General features: G+C 45.4%; 1 protein-coding gene across 1 annotated transcript; it reads right to left on the bottom strand.

Annotated features, from left to right (window-relative positions):
* Positions 1 to 609: 609 nt before the first annotated feature.
* On the bottom strand, positions 610 to 14,807 carry LOC112612126 (carcinoembryonic antigen-related cell adhesion molecule 8). Its single transcript, XM_025366252.1, has 6 exons — positions 14,648 to 14,807; positions 13,399 to 13,758; positions 9,855 to 10,133; positions 9,202 to 9,456; positions 3,227 to 3,358; positions 610 to 1,714 (listed from the first exon to the last, which is right to left on the bottom strand). Exons 1-5 carry the CDS (start codon positions 14,709 to 14,711, stop codon positions 3,267 to 3,269), a joined length of 1,050 nt encoding a protein of 349 aa, XP_025222037.1. The 5' UTR covers positions 14,712 to 14,807; the 3' UTR covers positions 610 to 1,714; positions 3,227 to 3,266.
* Positions 14,808 to 16,970: the final 2,163 nt, after the last annotated feature.

Raw genomic sequence — 16,970 nt, 5'->3', positions numbered from 1 at the left:
TTTTTGGGGTAAATGTTAAAGCAGAGGGGACTTCCTTATGATGTTGACTCAGGGAGACTGGAATCTTCTGTTTTCAGAAAACACTAGTCTGTTTTGAGATCTGCTTCCTTAAAATTCCAGTTGGAGTATGTAGCATTTAGCATGAGTGGCTCTAATTTGGAGTCTTTAGACTCTCACTTAAGTGAGAGTGTGACCAAAACTTAAAGCATTAGCATTACCCTCAGTTATCATCATTTTTGACTTCCATCATTTATAGGTTATGATATCCTCCTGATCACACATTTCTTTGAGTTTATGTAATTCCAGCCAAATAGAGACCATTTGATATTTGATGGATGGCAGCACACAAACATTTAAAACTTTTAGAGATTACAGCACACCAGGGAGACCGCTAGTATGACTATGAGGAAGATAATGTTAAGAGTTTGGAGTATGCATCTTTGGCAAGATGCAAACCAACTAAAATAGAATAGATCAAAGAATGAACCAGATGAGTGTAGCCATTTTAACCAAGTAGCATGTTTGTTAATTTTTGTAACTGAGACTCTGTAACACCTGATATATTTGTCCATGTGCAACAAGAAGCGTCATAAACTATACAGAGTCCTCTCTGATCAGCCAATAGGGAGCAATTTTATTATCTAGCATTGCATGCCTGGGTTAAAGTAAAACAGGCAGTGAGAACAAGTAAGTCTAGGAGTCTGACTCTAAAAGGGACCATAGTACATTTGAACAAAGTTGTGTTAAAGATGCTGCTAACATCAGCCATTGGGTGGACTAAAGGATCTCATACTTAAAAATTTGGGGTTGACACGCTAGATTAGACACTCAGTTAATCTATCATTCTATGTATATTCTCAAATATAACATCCCAATCAAAGCCTTGGTAATATAACGGATGTTTTAAAATATGTCCCATTATAAAGATAGCAGATTCTCACTGAACTTGTGCAAATAACTGAATTACAATAAACATATGAATACTCATGAATAGTTGCCTAGTTCTGTGGCAGTCAGGTAGGGAGCAAAAGTAAATGTTATAATTTTTGTTCACAAAAGTCTACTTTACCAAATGGCAGTAAGTTATAGATAGCTTAAAAGATGAAGAAATTCATAAATCTGAAAAAGAAAACACTTAAAGAATTGGCAAATTTTCAAATAAAAAATCTTAAAAATGGGCCGGACACAGTATCCCAGCACTTTGGGAGTCTGAGGCAGGCGGATCACGAGGTCAGGAGATTGAGACCATGGTGAAACCCTGTCTTTACCAAAAATACAAAAAACTAGCCGGGCGTGGTAGTGGGCACCTGTAGTCCCAGCTACTCGGGAGACTGAGGCAGGAGAATGGTGTGAACCCAGGAGGCGGAGCTTGCAGTGAGCCGAGATGGCGCCACTACACTCCAGCCTGGGCGACAGAGCCAGACTCCATCTCAAAAAACAAACAAACAAACAAACAAAAACTTAAAAACATTATCCTCATTATTATTTAGTTCAATGAAATTGATGTTTTTTTCCTTCTGTGTTTTGGTCGGCAATTTCATGAAGGTATCAGCCTGTTTGCAAGTTCTTAGACAGTTCAGTGGTATGATCTTAAAGTTATCAGAAACTTGTGTTCGGCAGTACTTGTCAGATTCTTTTCCATAAATCTTGAAAAAGAAGCAATTTTGAATGGTAGCTGATTGCAAATGCTTTGAGGAAGAATAAAAACAACTGTCTGTGAATGACAAAGATTGAAAACGACTATGGTTAAAACTCTGAGGGGAGTTCATTATGATAAAGACATGGCTCACATAGAAATTTAGTTACTTCTGTGGCATATGACATTATGAGTGATAACATATTCGACTTCTAGGAATCTCATGTAATTTTTGGAACACTCATATCAGTAACATACCTGTAAATATAACTTAGACAAGGTTTAGCAGCACTTATCAGTTGACAATGCTTTCCATGTAATTTAACATATCAAATAAGGCAGCTTTTCCACTTAGCTTCTGTTTTTCAACTGGATTACTGAGTTTTTGGTGGAGCCCATTAATGAATAGGGCCAGCAAAGTATAGGCTTGTATATGTTGAAAAAGTTTTCTAGGAAATTCTAATGCTCCCAGCTAAAGAACCATTGTTTTAGCCTCATGTTCTACCTATTAGAACAGGAGTTCTCCATCCTGGTTATGTGTTAGTAGCATCTGGGAAGGCTTAAAAATTACCAATGCCTGGGTCCCACTCCAGATAATAGGTCAGAATTTATGGGTGGGGCTTGAGCATCATTTAAAAAAATGTTTCTCAGTGATTCCATTGTGTGGCTATATTTCCCATCAGATTTCTCTGATTTCTTGTGGCATTTACTTTTTTCTATTTTGGTATCACGATTATTTTTCATATCTTATCTCCTGTCTTAGGCTGTATGTTCTCTGAGGTAGGGACCTTGCCTTCTTCATTTCTGTATCTTTCATGAACACACGAATTGGTCATCAGGAAAAGGTTCTCAACCACACATAGGTTGTGTCCTGAATCTCAGGTTCACACATTAATGCGAGAGTCATTGTTCTCCATGAGGTCAGAGGTTACTTGTTTTGAAGGGTATGTGGGTAATTCCACAGTTCAGATAGTGGATGGGAAATTACCCTGTTTCTAAGCATAGCATTGGAACTAAGAGTTCTATGTGTATTTGGGGTAGAGGGGCAGGGATGTGTAGGAAGACAGTTCTAATTAGGATGGAGGAATTATACTAGGAAGTAGAGATAAAGGAAGTGAGAAGGATTAGTAAAAAGAAGAAATGTGAACTTATAAAATAGGCCAGAATAGGCCCCTTTAGATTCTTCAGCAGGTGAGTGAACTAGATTTTAGGAAGGTAATGAGGCAGTCATATGCAAGGAAGATTTTGAAGACTGGAGACAAGGAGTCAAGCAGGACTTTGAACAGTTCGTTGAGGTCTGTGGGAATGGAGAGAATGACGCAAGTGAGAGATGTTAAGAAAGGATCAGAAGACTTTCATAGTGTATTGAATCTGGGAAACAAATGAACAGAGGTTGGGGATAATTATGTCTAAGAGACAGTGGGGTACAGGAAGCATGCAGACCAGGGAAGAAGAGACCTGCAGGAATTAGTGCTGAGAAGCAGGAGTTTATTGGGAGGAGGAGGAGATCCAGTCCCAAGATACAGGTCTCTCTCCCAAACATGGCAGTCAACCCTGCAGGAAACAGGACAAGAGGAAAGGCCATCATACCTGCCAGTCTCCCTGAAATGCAGAAACTACACCAGGGCTACTATGTCAGAGCCACCCTGGCAAGTATTCCAATCATGATGCTGACAGTGGCCCTAGCTGAGAGGCCAGGAGAACTTCCTTGTACTGAAGCATCTGTCATGGAAAGAAAAGAAAAGAAGGAATGAAGGTGATGCCATTTTACAGTGGGGTACCCCAGGAACCAGTTCCTAGCATGAAGTAGTCTCTACTTGTTTTTTCAAGGAATACATTATTTTTTGTGGGAAGGTTGCTGGGAGGTGATTAGCCATCTATATTCTTGCAGGGTTTTTTCCCTCTCACCATGTTTCTAGGCTGGTGATCAGGCCTCTGTCAATTTCATCCTGGCCTTTCTTTACTTAGATATTTTTGAAGGCTTTGTGATGTGAAAAAGCTGATTGCTATTTTATGTGTCATTAGAACTTTCCACCTTTTCACGGTTGCATCTTTTTCTCAGTGTCTTAGTTTTGGCAGGTCTCTATGGCAGGGAGATGATTGACAGAAGGCCCAGGTCAGGGCATTCCAAATTGACCACCTCCTTTGCACAGAGACCTCTCTTTCCAGGAGCTCCCAGAAGGGGTATGGAAACAAGCCCAGTATTGTGAGACTGTGTTTAACTCTGACGGGTGACTAGTTGGAGGACGCCCCATCAGCCTTGCCTAAACTCACTTAGAACTGTATTGCTATCTAAAACTTCCTTTTCTTTCTCCTTCACAGGAATCAAATCTGCATCGTGGTCTGAGGGCTCTCCTGGGCTCCTCTCACACCTGCTCCACTTTCCCTCACAGGTGTTTTTCCTAATAAATTATCTTGCATGTCTAATCCCATCTTGGTTGCATCTCATTGGGTAAAAACTAACATACTTGGTTTGATTCTTTGCACTTAGCTTTTTTTCTGTCTCTTTCACGTGTAGCCAGTAACCATGTCCTCATGTTTTCTGTGTTGCCTCTTTTTTAAATATGTGTGTGTATTTACATAAGATACCTCTTACACACACACACACACACACACACACACACACACATACACAACCTTTTGCATCTGTTTCTTTATTTCTATTGGAACCGTTTACTTTTGGCCCTCACCAGTCAACTCAGGTTGATTATTAATGCTATGTTAGCTACTGTTGAGGGGCGCCTCCTATGGGCCAGGCCCTGTGCTAAATACTTTACCTGTATCTCATTTGTTTTATACAATAATCCTGTCAGGTAGACATTATTTCCATTTTACAGATGAGACGACAAAGGCTTAGAGTGGCGAAAAAACTTTCCTGATGTCATATGACTGGTGAGAAGTAGACTTGAGATTTGATTCTAGGACTACCCAACTTAAAGCTAATGATAATAGTAGTAATATACCAGCTAAAATTTATGAAACATTTTCTCTGTGTGAGGCATTTTGCTGAAGGTTTCATTGATGATTACATTAAACCCTTAAAACAATGCTATGAAGCAAACACTGTTACTGCAGTTTTCAGTTGAGAAATCAGAGGCTCAGAGAAGTTAAGAATCTTGTGCAAGAAATTTGTAACTGTAAACACTTACAAAAGAGGAAATAAATCAATAACCTAATTTACAACTTTATGATATAGGAGAAAAACAAACTAAACCCAAACACAGTGAATGAAGGAAGTAATAAGGATTAGAGTTGATATAAATGAAATGGAGAATGGAAAAACAGTAGAGGAAATCAATGAAACCAACAGTTGGTTCTTCAAAATAAGATCAACAAAACTGATAACCATTAACTAGATTGACTAAGAAAAAAAAGAGAGAAGATTGAAATTGCTATACTCAGAAATGAAAATGGACTCCCAGCATGGTGGCTTACACCTTCAATCCCAGCACTTTGGGAAGCCAAATCGGAAGGATTGCTTGAGGCCTGGAGTTTGAAACCAGCCGGGGCAACATAGGGAGATCCTGTCTCTACAAAATTAAAAAAAAAAAAAAAAAAAAAAAAAAAAAACTCAGCCGGGCATGGTGGCATGCGCCTGTAGTTTCAGCTACCTGGGAAGCGGAGTTGGGAGGATCACTTGAGCTCAGGAGGTTGAGACTATAGTGAGTTGTGATCACACCTCTGCACTCCAGCCCAGGCTAGCCTAAAGAGTGAGACTCTGTCTTTCTCTCTCTCTTGCTCTCAAAAAAAAAAAAAAAAAAAAAAAAAAAAAAAAGAAAAAGAAAGAAGAAAAGAAAATGGAGATATGATGTATCAGTTCTAGAGAAATATTGTTTACAAAAATACTATGAATAACTGCATGCCAATAAAGTGGATAACCTAGGTGAAATGGACAAATTCCTAGAAACACACACAAAAAGCCTAGATAGACCTATAATTAGTAGGAAGTTTGAATAAAAATTTCATTTGACAAAATTCAATATTCTTTCTTAATGAAAACATACTGAGTATGAATGGAAGGAAACCATCTCAGTATAATAAAGGCAGTATATGAAAAGCCCAAGGCTAACATCATACTCAATAGAGAAAGACTGAAAGCGTTCTCCCTATGATCAGGAACAAGACAAGAATGCCTGCTTTTGCCACGTCTGTTTAACATAGTATTACAAGTCCTAGCCAGAGAAGTTAGGCAAGAAAAAAAAAAAAAAGAATTTCAGATTGGAAAGAAGAAGTAAAATTATCTGTCTGTTCACAGCTAACTTGAACTTCTATGTAGAAAACTCTAAAGATGAAAAAAACCTGTTAGAATTTATGAATAAATTCAGTAATGTTGCAGGATACAAAATCAATGTGCAAACATCAGTTGCATTTCTGTATACTAATAATGAACAACCTAAAAAGGAAATTAAGAAAAAAATTTAATTCACATTAACATCAAAAAGAATAAAATACTTAGGGATAAGTTTAACCAAGGAGGTGAAAGGATTGTATTCGGAAAACTAGAAAACACTGCTCAAGGAAATTAAAGACAACCTCAATAAATGGGAAGACATTTTGTTTTTATGGATTGGAAGACTCAGTATTGTTAGGAGGACAATACTACCCAAAGGGAGCTATGGATTCAACACAATTTCTTTCAGAATTCCAATGACTTTTTTTTTTTCAGAAAGAGAAAAATCTATCCTGAAGTTCATATGGAATTTCAGGACTCAAAATAGCAAAACAATCGTGAAAAAAAGAACCTTGAGAAAAAATGCTGAATCCTGATTTCAGCATTTACTACAAAGCCACAGTAATCAATACAATGTGGTACTTGCATAAAGGAAGACATAGAAACCAGTGGAATGGAATAGGAAGCCCAGAAAGGAATGCTTGCATATATGGCCAAATGATTTTTGATAAGGGTGCCAATACCACTTAATGAAGAAAGTATAATCTTTTCAACAAATGATTTCAGGAAAGCTGGAAATCCATGCAGAAGGATGAGCTGAACCTTTACCTGACACCATATACAAAAAACTAACCCACAGTAGGTCAAAGACCAAATGTAAGAGTAAAAACTATAAAACTCTCAGAAGGAAACTCAGGGGAAAAAACTCCACGACATTGGATTTCACAGTGGTTTTCTTGGTTATAACAACAAAAGCATAGGCAACAAAAGAAAAAATGGATAAGTTGAACTTCATGAAAATCAATAACTTTTATACATCAAAGAACATTTGTCGAGGAAGTGAAAGCACAACCCTTGAAGTGGGAAAAATATTTGCAAATCATGTCTGATAAGGGATTAATTTTCAGAATATATGAAGAACTACTACAAATTCACAACAGCAAAAATCCAACAACCCAATTAAAAAAGGACAAAAGACTGGCTGGGCGCTGTGGCAGTGGCTCACGCCTGTAATGCCAGCACTTTGGGAGGCCGAGGCAGGTGGATCTCGAGGTCAGGAGATCGAGACCATCCTGGCTAACATGGTGAAACCCCATCTCTACTGAAAATACAAAAAATTAGCCAGGCGTAGTGGTGGGCGCCTATAGTCCCAGCTACTTGGGAGGCTGAGGCAGGAGAATGGCGTGAACCCGGGAGGTGAAGCTTGCAGTGAGCCAAGATCGCGCCACTGCACTCCAGCCTGGGCGACATACAAATGGCCAATTAGCACATGCAAAGATGCTCAACATCACTAGTACTTAGAGATACGCAAAACAAAACCGCAATGATGGAATACCTCAAACACATTAGGATGGCTTTGATTAGAAAAAACCACACACACACAAACAAGTGTTTTTAAAGAGGTGGAAAAATTGGAGCTCTAGTGCACTGCTGATGGAAGTGTGAAATGTTATAGCCTCTGTGGAAAATGGTATGGCTGTTTCTCAAACAATTAAGCAAAGAATTACCATTTGATCCAACAATTTCACTTCTGGACATATGTGCAAGAGAACTGGAAGGAATTTGAACAGATATTTGTACACTAATGTTCACAGCAGCATTAGTCACACAATAACCAAAAGGTGAAAACAACTGAAAAGTCCATTGAAAGGTAAGTGGATAGAAAAATGAGGTGTATCCATACAATGGAATGTTCTTCAATCTTAACAAGGAAGAAAATTCTGATACATGGTGCAAAATGGATGAACCTTAAAAACATTATGTTAAGTGGAACAAGCCAGACACAAAAGGTGAACTGTTATATAATTCCATTTATATAAGGTTGTTAGAATAGTCAATTACATAGAGACAGAAAGTAGAATGGAGGTTACCAGGGGTTGGGGGAGAAGGAGTAAGAATTACTCTTTATTGGGTAGAGAAATTTATTTAATATGGTAAGATGAAAAAGTTCTGGAAATGGATGGTGGTGATGGTTACACAACACTAAATTGCACGCATCGTAATAGTTAATGGTGGCTGGGCATGGTGGCTCACGCCTGTAATCCCAGCACTTTGGGAGGCCGAGGCAGGCGGATCACCTGAGGTCGGGTGTTCAAGACCAAACTGACCAACATGGAGAAACCCCGTCTCTACTAAAAATACAAAATTAGCTGGGCGTGTTGGCGCATGCCTGTAATCCCAGCTACTTGGGAGGCTGAGGCAGGAGAATTGCTTGAACCCAGGAGGCGGAGGTTGTGATGAGCCGAGATCGCACCGTTGCACTCCAACCTGGGCAACAAGAGTGAAACTCCATCTCAAAAAGAAAAAAAAAAAAAAAAAAAAGAAAAGACATAGTTAATGGTCGCATGTAAAATATATATATAGTGGCTGGTAGTCTTACCTCTATAAATACACACTGGCACTGCCCCTTCCCTCCCATGCAGAACCCCTGTGGCTGAATCTCCCTATGTCTCCAAGTGTGCATCACTCACTGTCCTCCATGCTGTGCCCACAGCCTCATGCAGCCCGTGACTTCAGAGCCAGGACACAGCTGAGGAGTCTTCCTGGAGGCTCCCTGTCTTCCCATTTTTCTGCAGCCTGACTTGGGGGAGGTTTGGCTTCAACAGGCAACTTCATTTAGCCAGATTTGGGACAGGCCACCTGGGCACCTTCTCCATACACCCCGGTCACCAGGGGAGCTGGGAGCAGAGATAGGAGCAGAGTCTGAGCTGTTCCTCCCTCATCCAAGGGGCTTCCTCCTCTCATTTGGAGAATGTTGTGGCTTGTTTCAAAGCCTTGGATGTTTCTTTCAGCTAATGGCATAGGTAAAAGAAAGCAAAGGGGTAACAGAAACATAGGGGGTGCCATGTGTTGGTGACAAAGAAAAGCAACTTGACCTTGAGGACCCTCCTTCTTCCCACTTTGTGAAGCCCTTTCCACAACATAGGGCTCTGGGGCTGATGAAGGCCCCTTTCCACATTTCTCAGGTCAGCCCCAAGGTCAGCCAAGAGAAATCAGAAAAACAGGCAGAAGAGAGTCTGTAGAGATGAATTGGGAGGGTTTAGGAGAAAAATTGGGGATTTGCTTGTGCCATTGGACACAGGCTGGGAATAAAACTTTTTTTTCTGGCTCATCTCTGAAAGCCAGATAGACTCTACCAGAAAACATACTGCCAGTGCTCCAAGGATCCACTTACCAGAGACTGTGATCATCCTGACTGTGGTCCTGTTGTGACCAGTGGCTGAGTTAGTGGCGTGGCAGGCATAGGATCCGCTGTTCTTTGCAGTGATGTTGGGGATAAAGAGCTTTTGTGTGTGTTGCTGGAATGTGCCATTGACAGACCAAGAATATTGTGCCAGTGGATTAGAGGCTGCATGGCAGGAGAGGTTGAGATTTACCCCTGGAAGGTAATAGGTGTCTGAAGGGGAAATGTTGGGGGCATCTGGGCCATCTGGAGCAAAGAGAATAAAGCCACAGGTGATGTCATCAGAGGGAAGGGGAAGCTCCTGGTCTGTAGAAAGGCCAGTGTCCCTCTGAGCCAAGCCACAACCCTAAACTCCCAACCAAACCCCTTCTGTGTCTACTGAGACAGAGTCCAAGACATTTACCCGTTTCTCCCATCAGAAGATGTGGACCCCAAGTCTCCCATGACAGGGACACCCCCTCCCCTCTTATTCTTGGTCGAGGCTGGGCCTACCCATGTTTGCCTGGTGTAGAAAGTCATGACCAGCTGGGTGTCTAGGGGTGGGGATCTGCATCTTTGGAGCTGAGAGGGACTGAGAGGCCCGGCCTCTGGCTGTGTGGATTTGGGCTGGTGGCCTGGGCCACAGAGGAACAGAAGATACTCACAGAGGACATTCAGGGTGACTGGGTCACTGAAGTTCACACTCGCTGGGTTCTGTATTTCACACTCATAGGGTCCTGTGTCATTCCTTTTGACACTGAGTAGAGTGAGAGTCCTGTTGCCATTGGAGAGCTGCAGCCTGGGACTGACCGGGAGGCTCTGATCATTTACCCACCACAGGTAGGTTGTGTTCTGAGTCTCAGGTTCACAGGTTAAGGCCACAGCATCTCTGTCTTCCACGGGATTGGAGTTGTTGCTGGAGATGGAGGGCTTGGGAGTCTCCGCTGTGCAGAGAACAGAGAGAAGATTGTCCTGTGTGGCACCTTTGATTCCTCCGCAGGCATCTTTCAATCAGAGTTGGCATCTCCCACCTCTCAGCCTACTCGAGTCCTTAAAAGCCCATGGCAGGTGTGTGTGTGTCACAAGACAGATGCATGATGATCAGGGCTCAGAGACCATGAGGCCGCCTTCTCTGTGTGGGAGAAGCACAGACTTTCTCAAGTGTGAACTGAGCAGCAGCGCTGGGTTGTGGACACACCCAGGATGGGGAGTTACAGATCCTGGTGTCTCTTCTCGTCCCTCCCTGACCGGCTGCCTGCCTAGCCCACCTTGGGGTCCTCACCTGGAACATAGGTGCTGGGTCCCTTCCAGCTTCACAGTCCTACTTTGCCCTTTGAGGTGTGTTTTTGAGAGTTCTGTTTCCAAGAACATTCTAGAGATGGGAGACGATGGGACTTGCCATTGTCCTTAATTTCTGAGAATACTGGGCAGCCTGACCTGGGACTGGGTATTTCAACAGATATTACACAGGGGAGCCCAGGTGCAAGCCTGGAGGTCGGTTCCATCATCAGGCAGTGGAGCCACAAGATAGGGCAGTGTTTCCCAGGTGTTTCATCGTGACTTACTTGGGCCAGTGACCTCTAAAGATAGAGCAGAGTCCAAGGAATGATCTAGAAGGAGTGAAGGGGATGGGCAAGAGCAGGTGGCTTTGGAGCAGAACCATGTTTCCTTTCCTTGGTTTTTAATGTCCCTTCTTTCCCTGCAGAGGGCAGGTGAGGAGCTGTGGATCCTCCCATAAATACATGTGGACATTTGCAAATGCAAACTGACTGGTGGGAAGGGGGAGCATGAAGTGCTGGAAATCTGGCTTTCATGGACCATGGGTGTTTGACAGTTATGAGAGAAATTTGGGAAGAAGTTTTGCAAATATTTTCTCCCATTGGACATTATGCAAAGTGAAATAAGTCACTCACAGGATAGATACTGTAGGATTCTACTTACATGAGGTTCCTAGGGTAGTCACACTCACAGAATCACATAGTAGAATGGTGGTTGCTATGGGCTGGGAGTGGGTGGAATGGAATGTTGTTCATGGGTCTGCAGTTTCATTTACACAGGATGAGGAGGTTCTAGAGATGTGCTGTACAGCTTCATGCCTATAGTTCATACACATTTGAGTATTTCTTATACATATGGCTTAGAAACAAAAAGTATTTTGAATTTCTAACTTTTTAAAATTTTTGAACATTTGCAGTATACATACCGGTTTAGTATCTCAAATCTGAAAATCCCAAATCCAAAATGCCCCCGTGAGCATTTCTTTTGAGCATCACATTAGTGGCCAAAAAATGTGGAATTTTGGAGCATTTCAGATTTTGGATTTTTGATGGTCAATGTGTAACTGTAATTTGCTTTTTAAAATTTGTCAGGAGTTTAGATATTATGTTCTGACTACAGTCAAAAACAAAATGGAGGAAACATGAAATTTTTTCCATAAGTAGAAATTGCTCTTAATTGTCCACAGATATAAATCAATTGGTGGGAGGAGTATTTTTTTTGATAACAAAATAAGGTTTAGGTGTCCTGTGAATTCCAACAGGATCACATTATGCTCAAAGGAAGATCCTGAAGTACACTTGAAATTAGCAGCTCCCAGGTAGAGGGAGGCACGTGAGTCCTGTTAGGAGGACGCAACCGGTCAGAGAGGAAGTCTTAGGTGTGTCAGTTCCATAAAGGGAGGAACAATGCCAAATTAGGAGAAGGGATGTGTGTTATGTTAGTAAATTTAGAAAGTTTCCTGCCCCTAATTCCTACCCAGAGTTAGGCAAGATTGAGAGGAACCCAAAATAGGCATGTGCAATGCTGTCTTCATTTTCTCTTGACCTCAGGAGACACAAGTAGAGTTTGATTAGGTTTTTGCAAATTGGCTAGAGTCTAAGTGAAATGCCAGTGGCTCATGCGTCTCCCCACCCGAAGGACCCCATTTATCACAATGATGCCATCACGAGGACACAGATGTGTGTGGAACAGGCAGTAAACCCATCAGACAGCACCTGCCTGGCCATCCAGGATCTAGTCTCTAAAGAGGTTTTGAATCATTCATTCTCTCGTTCATTCCCTCTCTCCTTCATGAGAGAACGATCAAGGGTGTGTCACATGTGGGGCCTGTCCTGGTGCAGGGTGTGAGTGGGGAGAGAAAGCAAAGTCTTCTCTTTTGTCCTCCCATGGGAGTGCCAGCAACACATCAGGAAACAGGATTTCAGGTTCGGTGAGTGGGGTCAGGATCTTAGAGGGAGCCTGGACATTTCTCGCACTGGCTCTGACAGTTGGGGCAGGTGATTTAGTTCTGTACGAATTAATCAGTTGTTTATTTGCTCTCACTTCTCTGAGCTTTGGATGCCCAGGAAGAAAGGATTTGAGTCAATGGATGACCATGGGGTCCATGGAACACAATAAGCCCTGCTTTCTTGTGGAAGAGAGGATGGGGCTGTGGCTGGAGAGAGACCTCATGCGACCCTGATCTGTCCCTCGTGTTTGTGTGACCCTGGTTCAGTGACTGTGTCTTCCTGTGCCTCCATTTCTTCTCAATAATAAGCTTCTATTAAAATAAATAATAGTCTCCTAAGCCTCCCAGGCCAGTTGGCTGATGACCTAAGAAGCTTGCCCATCTGTCCTCTCCACTCTGAGTCTCAGGCGAAGGACAAGACTCTGTCCTTACCCAGGCTCTGGGTCTGAGCCCTGGCTGGTGAGCAGCTCCAGAAGCCACAGCCCTTGGACGGCTGGTAAATCTTTGCTCCTAGTTGGCCCTGCCCAGGAGGCCACAACCCAGTGCTGGCACAGGTTCCCTGGGGTCACCTGGAGTCAGGATCCTGGGACAGGGGTCTGGAGCAGGGGCGTCCAGGGATGAGCTTCTCTGTGAGGATCCCAGGGGGCCCCTCAGGTCAGGCCCTGACCCAGTTCTTTAGTTTTTCTCAGGGTCAGGTCCATGGGGAGGGCAAGGGGTGCTTGGCTGAGACTGATCTCCTCCTGCTGGGCCCCGGCCATCAGACTGTCCTTCCTCTGCCGCGAGTGTCCGCAGGGTCTGGATGGAGAAAGGAATTCTGATCTGTGGAAGTCTATCTTCCCTGTGTGGGTCCTGCACTACATGTCCAAACCCTAAAGTGGGATGTAATGTAGAGTGGGACACAGGCACAGCCCAGGCCTAACAATCCTGTGTGTGTGAAGTAGAACTGACCTCCCAACACCCAGAGGTCATGGGGAATCACTCACGATGTACGCTGAATTGGCCAGTTACTTCTTCATTCACAAGATTTAGCATTATGACTTGTAGGGTGTAGGATCCTGTGTCATTTCTGGTGACGTTCTGCATCAGCAGGGTTGCATTGGGGTATATTGTCTCTCGACCGCTGTCTGCAGGCCCTGAGATATTTACTTGAGTTGCTATTACATATCCTATAATTCGACGATTGGCGTCCACTGTTTCCCCTTTGTACCAGTTGTAGCCAAGAGGGTCCTGGGGCAGATTGTGGACAAGTAGAAGAACTTCCTTCCCCTCTGCAGCATTGGATGGCACAGCTTCAATAGTGAGCTGGGCAGTGGTGGGTGGGTTCCAGAAGGTGAAAAGTGAGGCTAGGATGGGGTAGAGAACATCAACCAATATTACAACCTGTGTATTGGGAGTGGAAAAATGGGGACTTTTGCTTTGGAGTTTGTGGTTTTGGTTGTGTGTGTGTGTGTGTGTGTGTGTGTGTGTGTGTGTGTGTGTCCCCTACTGAGTCAAGGTCAGCAGCCCCCATTTCTTCAACACCTCTGACCTTAGCATTTCCCTGTGTGAAATCCTCTTCTTCAGGGTTCTTCGCGGCTCCCTCCACACTGCCCTCAGATCCTGCTCACATCAGGTGTTTTGGGAGACCCTTTCCCTGACACCTCCTCTGGAGACCCTGGGTCTTCCCTTTCTGACCTTTCCCTGCTGTGTTCCTTCCAGGGCTCTTGTCAGCACCTGACCTCACATTCTAGATCTCTTTGTGTGTCTGTATTCCTCCCCAGGAGAGTGTGAGCTCTGTGAGGGCAGGGACTTGTGTGATGTTGGCTGCACCCCAGTGCCTGGGACAGGCTGCAGACTCCTGTGGATGAGTTCATGAGCATTCCCAGGGCCCTCTGCTTGCTGGGGTTTATTTGCCAATGTCTGACATTGTTGGCTAAGGGCAATGTTTCATACCCTGGTTATGCTTTTATTTGAAGTGTCATCTGGTATGGTTATTATTATCATTTTTCAAATTGTAGCAGCCAGTGATGATTAACCAGGAATATGGAACACTTGAGATGTTCCTGCCTCTCACCAATTCCAGTTCAATGTGATTTCCCTGTTGTGACCCCTGCCCCTCTCTTGTGTCCTCTCCTCTGTTAAGGCTCCAACAGAAGCCTTCTGTCCCCTCTCAGAGCCCCGTCCTCCCCAGGAGACCCCAGCCAGTCACTGTGCTTCCTCCTCCTGTCCTCTCCCAGGAAGTCCTCTCCTCACCTGTGAGCAGCAGCCCCTGCCAGGGGATGCACCATCTGCAGGGAGGGGCTGAAATGGTCCCCATGGTCTCTGCTGCCTGTGTGTTCTCCTCTATGGAGATAAGCCTGGGATCCAGAAACTTTCTGAGCACGGCTGTCAGCTGTGCTGTCCTTCCTCCTCCTGTGCTGAGCCTCTTTCTGGGGCAGGAGCACTTCTCAGGCTCATGGGCGGGGTCTGTGCCCAGGACACCTCTCTGTCCCCTCCCCTCTCAGTCCTGCCTCCTTGTCCCTCCTTTCCCTTTATTTTCTGTCTTTGTTTCAGGCCCCTGGGAATTGCTGAAGCCTCTGCCTCCTTCAGCAGTGATTCTCTCACCCAACCTCTACACACACTATGCCCAGACACACACACACACACAGACAAACACACAGAGACACACACACAGACACACACACACACAAAGAGACACACACAGACACACAGTCACACATACACCCTGTAGGTTGGGTGAGCACAGCCGTGGACCCTCAGCGTCCTGCAGCCCATGTCTCCAGGTCGGGTGCACAGTCGCTTCCCCTGCCCTCTCCCATCCCCATCTGACTCTTCCCATCAGATCAGGAGGTCGGGGCTCCGCAAGGACCCTGTCACAGGGACACCACCACTGAGCTTTGGGGAGGTGGGTGCTCACTGGTGAGAGGGAGGATCCCTCTCTCTCATTGTGTCAAGCTTGGTTGCAGCTTCCAAGGATGGTCATTCAATGCCCTGGATATCCCAGAGGGAACTGTCCTTACTGGTGGTGTGCAGAGCAAATAATCTCTTACGCCTCCCACGAGAGAGGGCTGTTCTGGTTGGTCAATCGGGGGCTGTGGGCCTAGTGGTCACCAGGGACAGGTATCAGCCATTTTCTTGCTCTCTGGGTTCTGGCAGCTGAGCTGGGGCTTGGGCCTTCCATGTTCTCTCTGACCATCGTGGGTGTCCTCTGTTTTCGCCCAGCTGACTGTCCTGTGGTCACCCCACCTTCCCCATGACTAGTGCAGCAGGAAGTGGGGAGTTGCCCAAGGGCCCCACAGGACACTGCTCTCTGAAATCCAGGAGAGGAAGCCTGGGACACAGCAGGGGCTCAGAGCTGGAGAGACTCATCCCAACTTACTCTGCAGCCAGGATAGGCTCAGCCCTCCCCATGCTGACATCCTCTGGGGTCTGTCCTAAGGGTTCGGACCTGGTCAGGCCCCTCTGTGTAGAGGAAGGATGGGCAGTGGCCAGAGAGTCCGTCTGGGGGGGACGTTGCTCACACCTGAGAGGGCAGGTAGGGATGGGCCATGTTCTGGGAACAAAGAGAGCTCATCCCTTGCCCCCAGGTTGTGTACATGAGAGAGCTCTGTCCTCCCTCCTGGCTTCACGAAGGACAGCAGGGGGCAGGTGGTCACATCCCAGATAGTGCCTGGGCGTGATCATCACATATTCCTCGAGCTTCCTGGGGTGCAGAGGGAAGGTCACAGGGTGCCTGGCTAATTCCCCAGAGGCACTGTGGGCCCTCAGGCAGCTGTGGTTCTGTGTCAGCGCTGGGCTCAGCCTGTCATGCCCTAGAGAACAGGACAGAGGGAGCGGGGGGAGGGCATTTAGGGAGCAGTCACAGAAAGAGTTGATGAGGATGGAAGGAGATCATGAGGTGAAAGCGCCCAGAGTGGCGTTGCGTGCACCAGCGCTGCCCTGGCAGATGCTTTTTTTTTTTTTTTTTTAGACGGAGTCTCGCTCTGTTGCCCAGGCTGGAGTGCAGTGGCCTGATCTCGGCTCACTCTTAGCTCCGCCTCCCGGGTTCACGCCATTCTCCCGCCTCAGCCTCCCTAGTAGCTGGGACTACGGGTGCCCGCCACCATGCCGGGCTAATTTTTTGTATTTTTAGTAGAGACGGGGTTTCACCGTGTTAGCCAGGATGGTCTCGATCTCCTGACCTCGTGATCCGCCCGCCTCGGCCTCCCAAAGTGGCTTTTTAGCTGGACCCCAGGGAAGGAGTGAGTGTGTGGGGCAGGAGGTGCCTGCAGAGGGAGCGGCCTCATGCTGGCGGCTGCCTGGCTGCAGGGAGGAGCTGACAGAGTCTGTATGGGGAGCTTGGAGGGTAAGGAGGACGTGGGCTGGGGTGCCCTGTGAAGGTGGACCCTGCTTGGCTGTGGGTTCAGCTGAGGGAGGTCCACAGTCGCTGGGAAGGCTCCAAGCTGGAGGGACTCTGCCGCCCTCTGGTGGACTGGAAGGGAAGTGTGGGTGGCCGCAGTCCCAGGTTAGGCTGCGTGTTTTATTCCACATGGATCTGCACATTTCACGCGAGGTCACCCACATGTTAAGTCAGAGC

Source organism: Theropithecus gelada, chromosome 19 (genome assembly GCF_003255815.1).
Source record: "Theropithecus gelada isolate Dixy chromosome 19, Tgel_1.0, whole genome shotgun sequence".
Lineage (NCBI taxonomy): Eukaryota > Metazoa > Chordata > Mammalia > Primates > Cercopithecidae > Theropithecus > Theropithecus gelada.
This window is presented reverse-complemented; position numbering and strand designations above follow the sequence as displayed.

Excerpts from the sequence above, each read along its gene's own strand:
- LOC112612126 (XM_025366252.1), bottom strand. The coding sequence starts at position 14,711 with ATGGGGACCATTTCAGCCCCTCCCTGCAGATGGTGCATCCCCTGGCAG. Across the intron at positions 13,759-14,647 it reads GCAGGGGCTGCTGCTCACAG|CCTCACTTTTCACCTTCTGG; the intron begins GTGAGGAGAGGA and ends ACCCCATCCTAG. Across the intron at positions 9,457-9,854 it reads AGTCACCCTGAATGTCCTCT|ATGGCCCAGATGCCCCCAAC; the intron begins GTGAGTATCTTC and ends TCTTTGCTCCAG.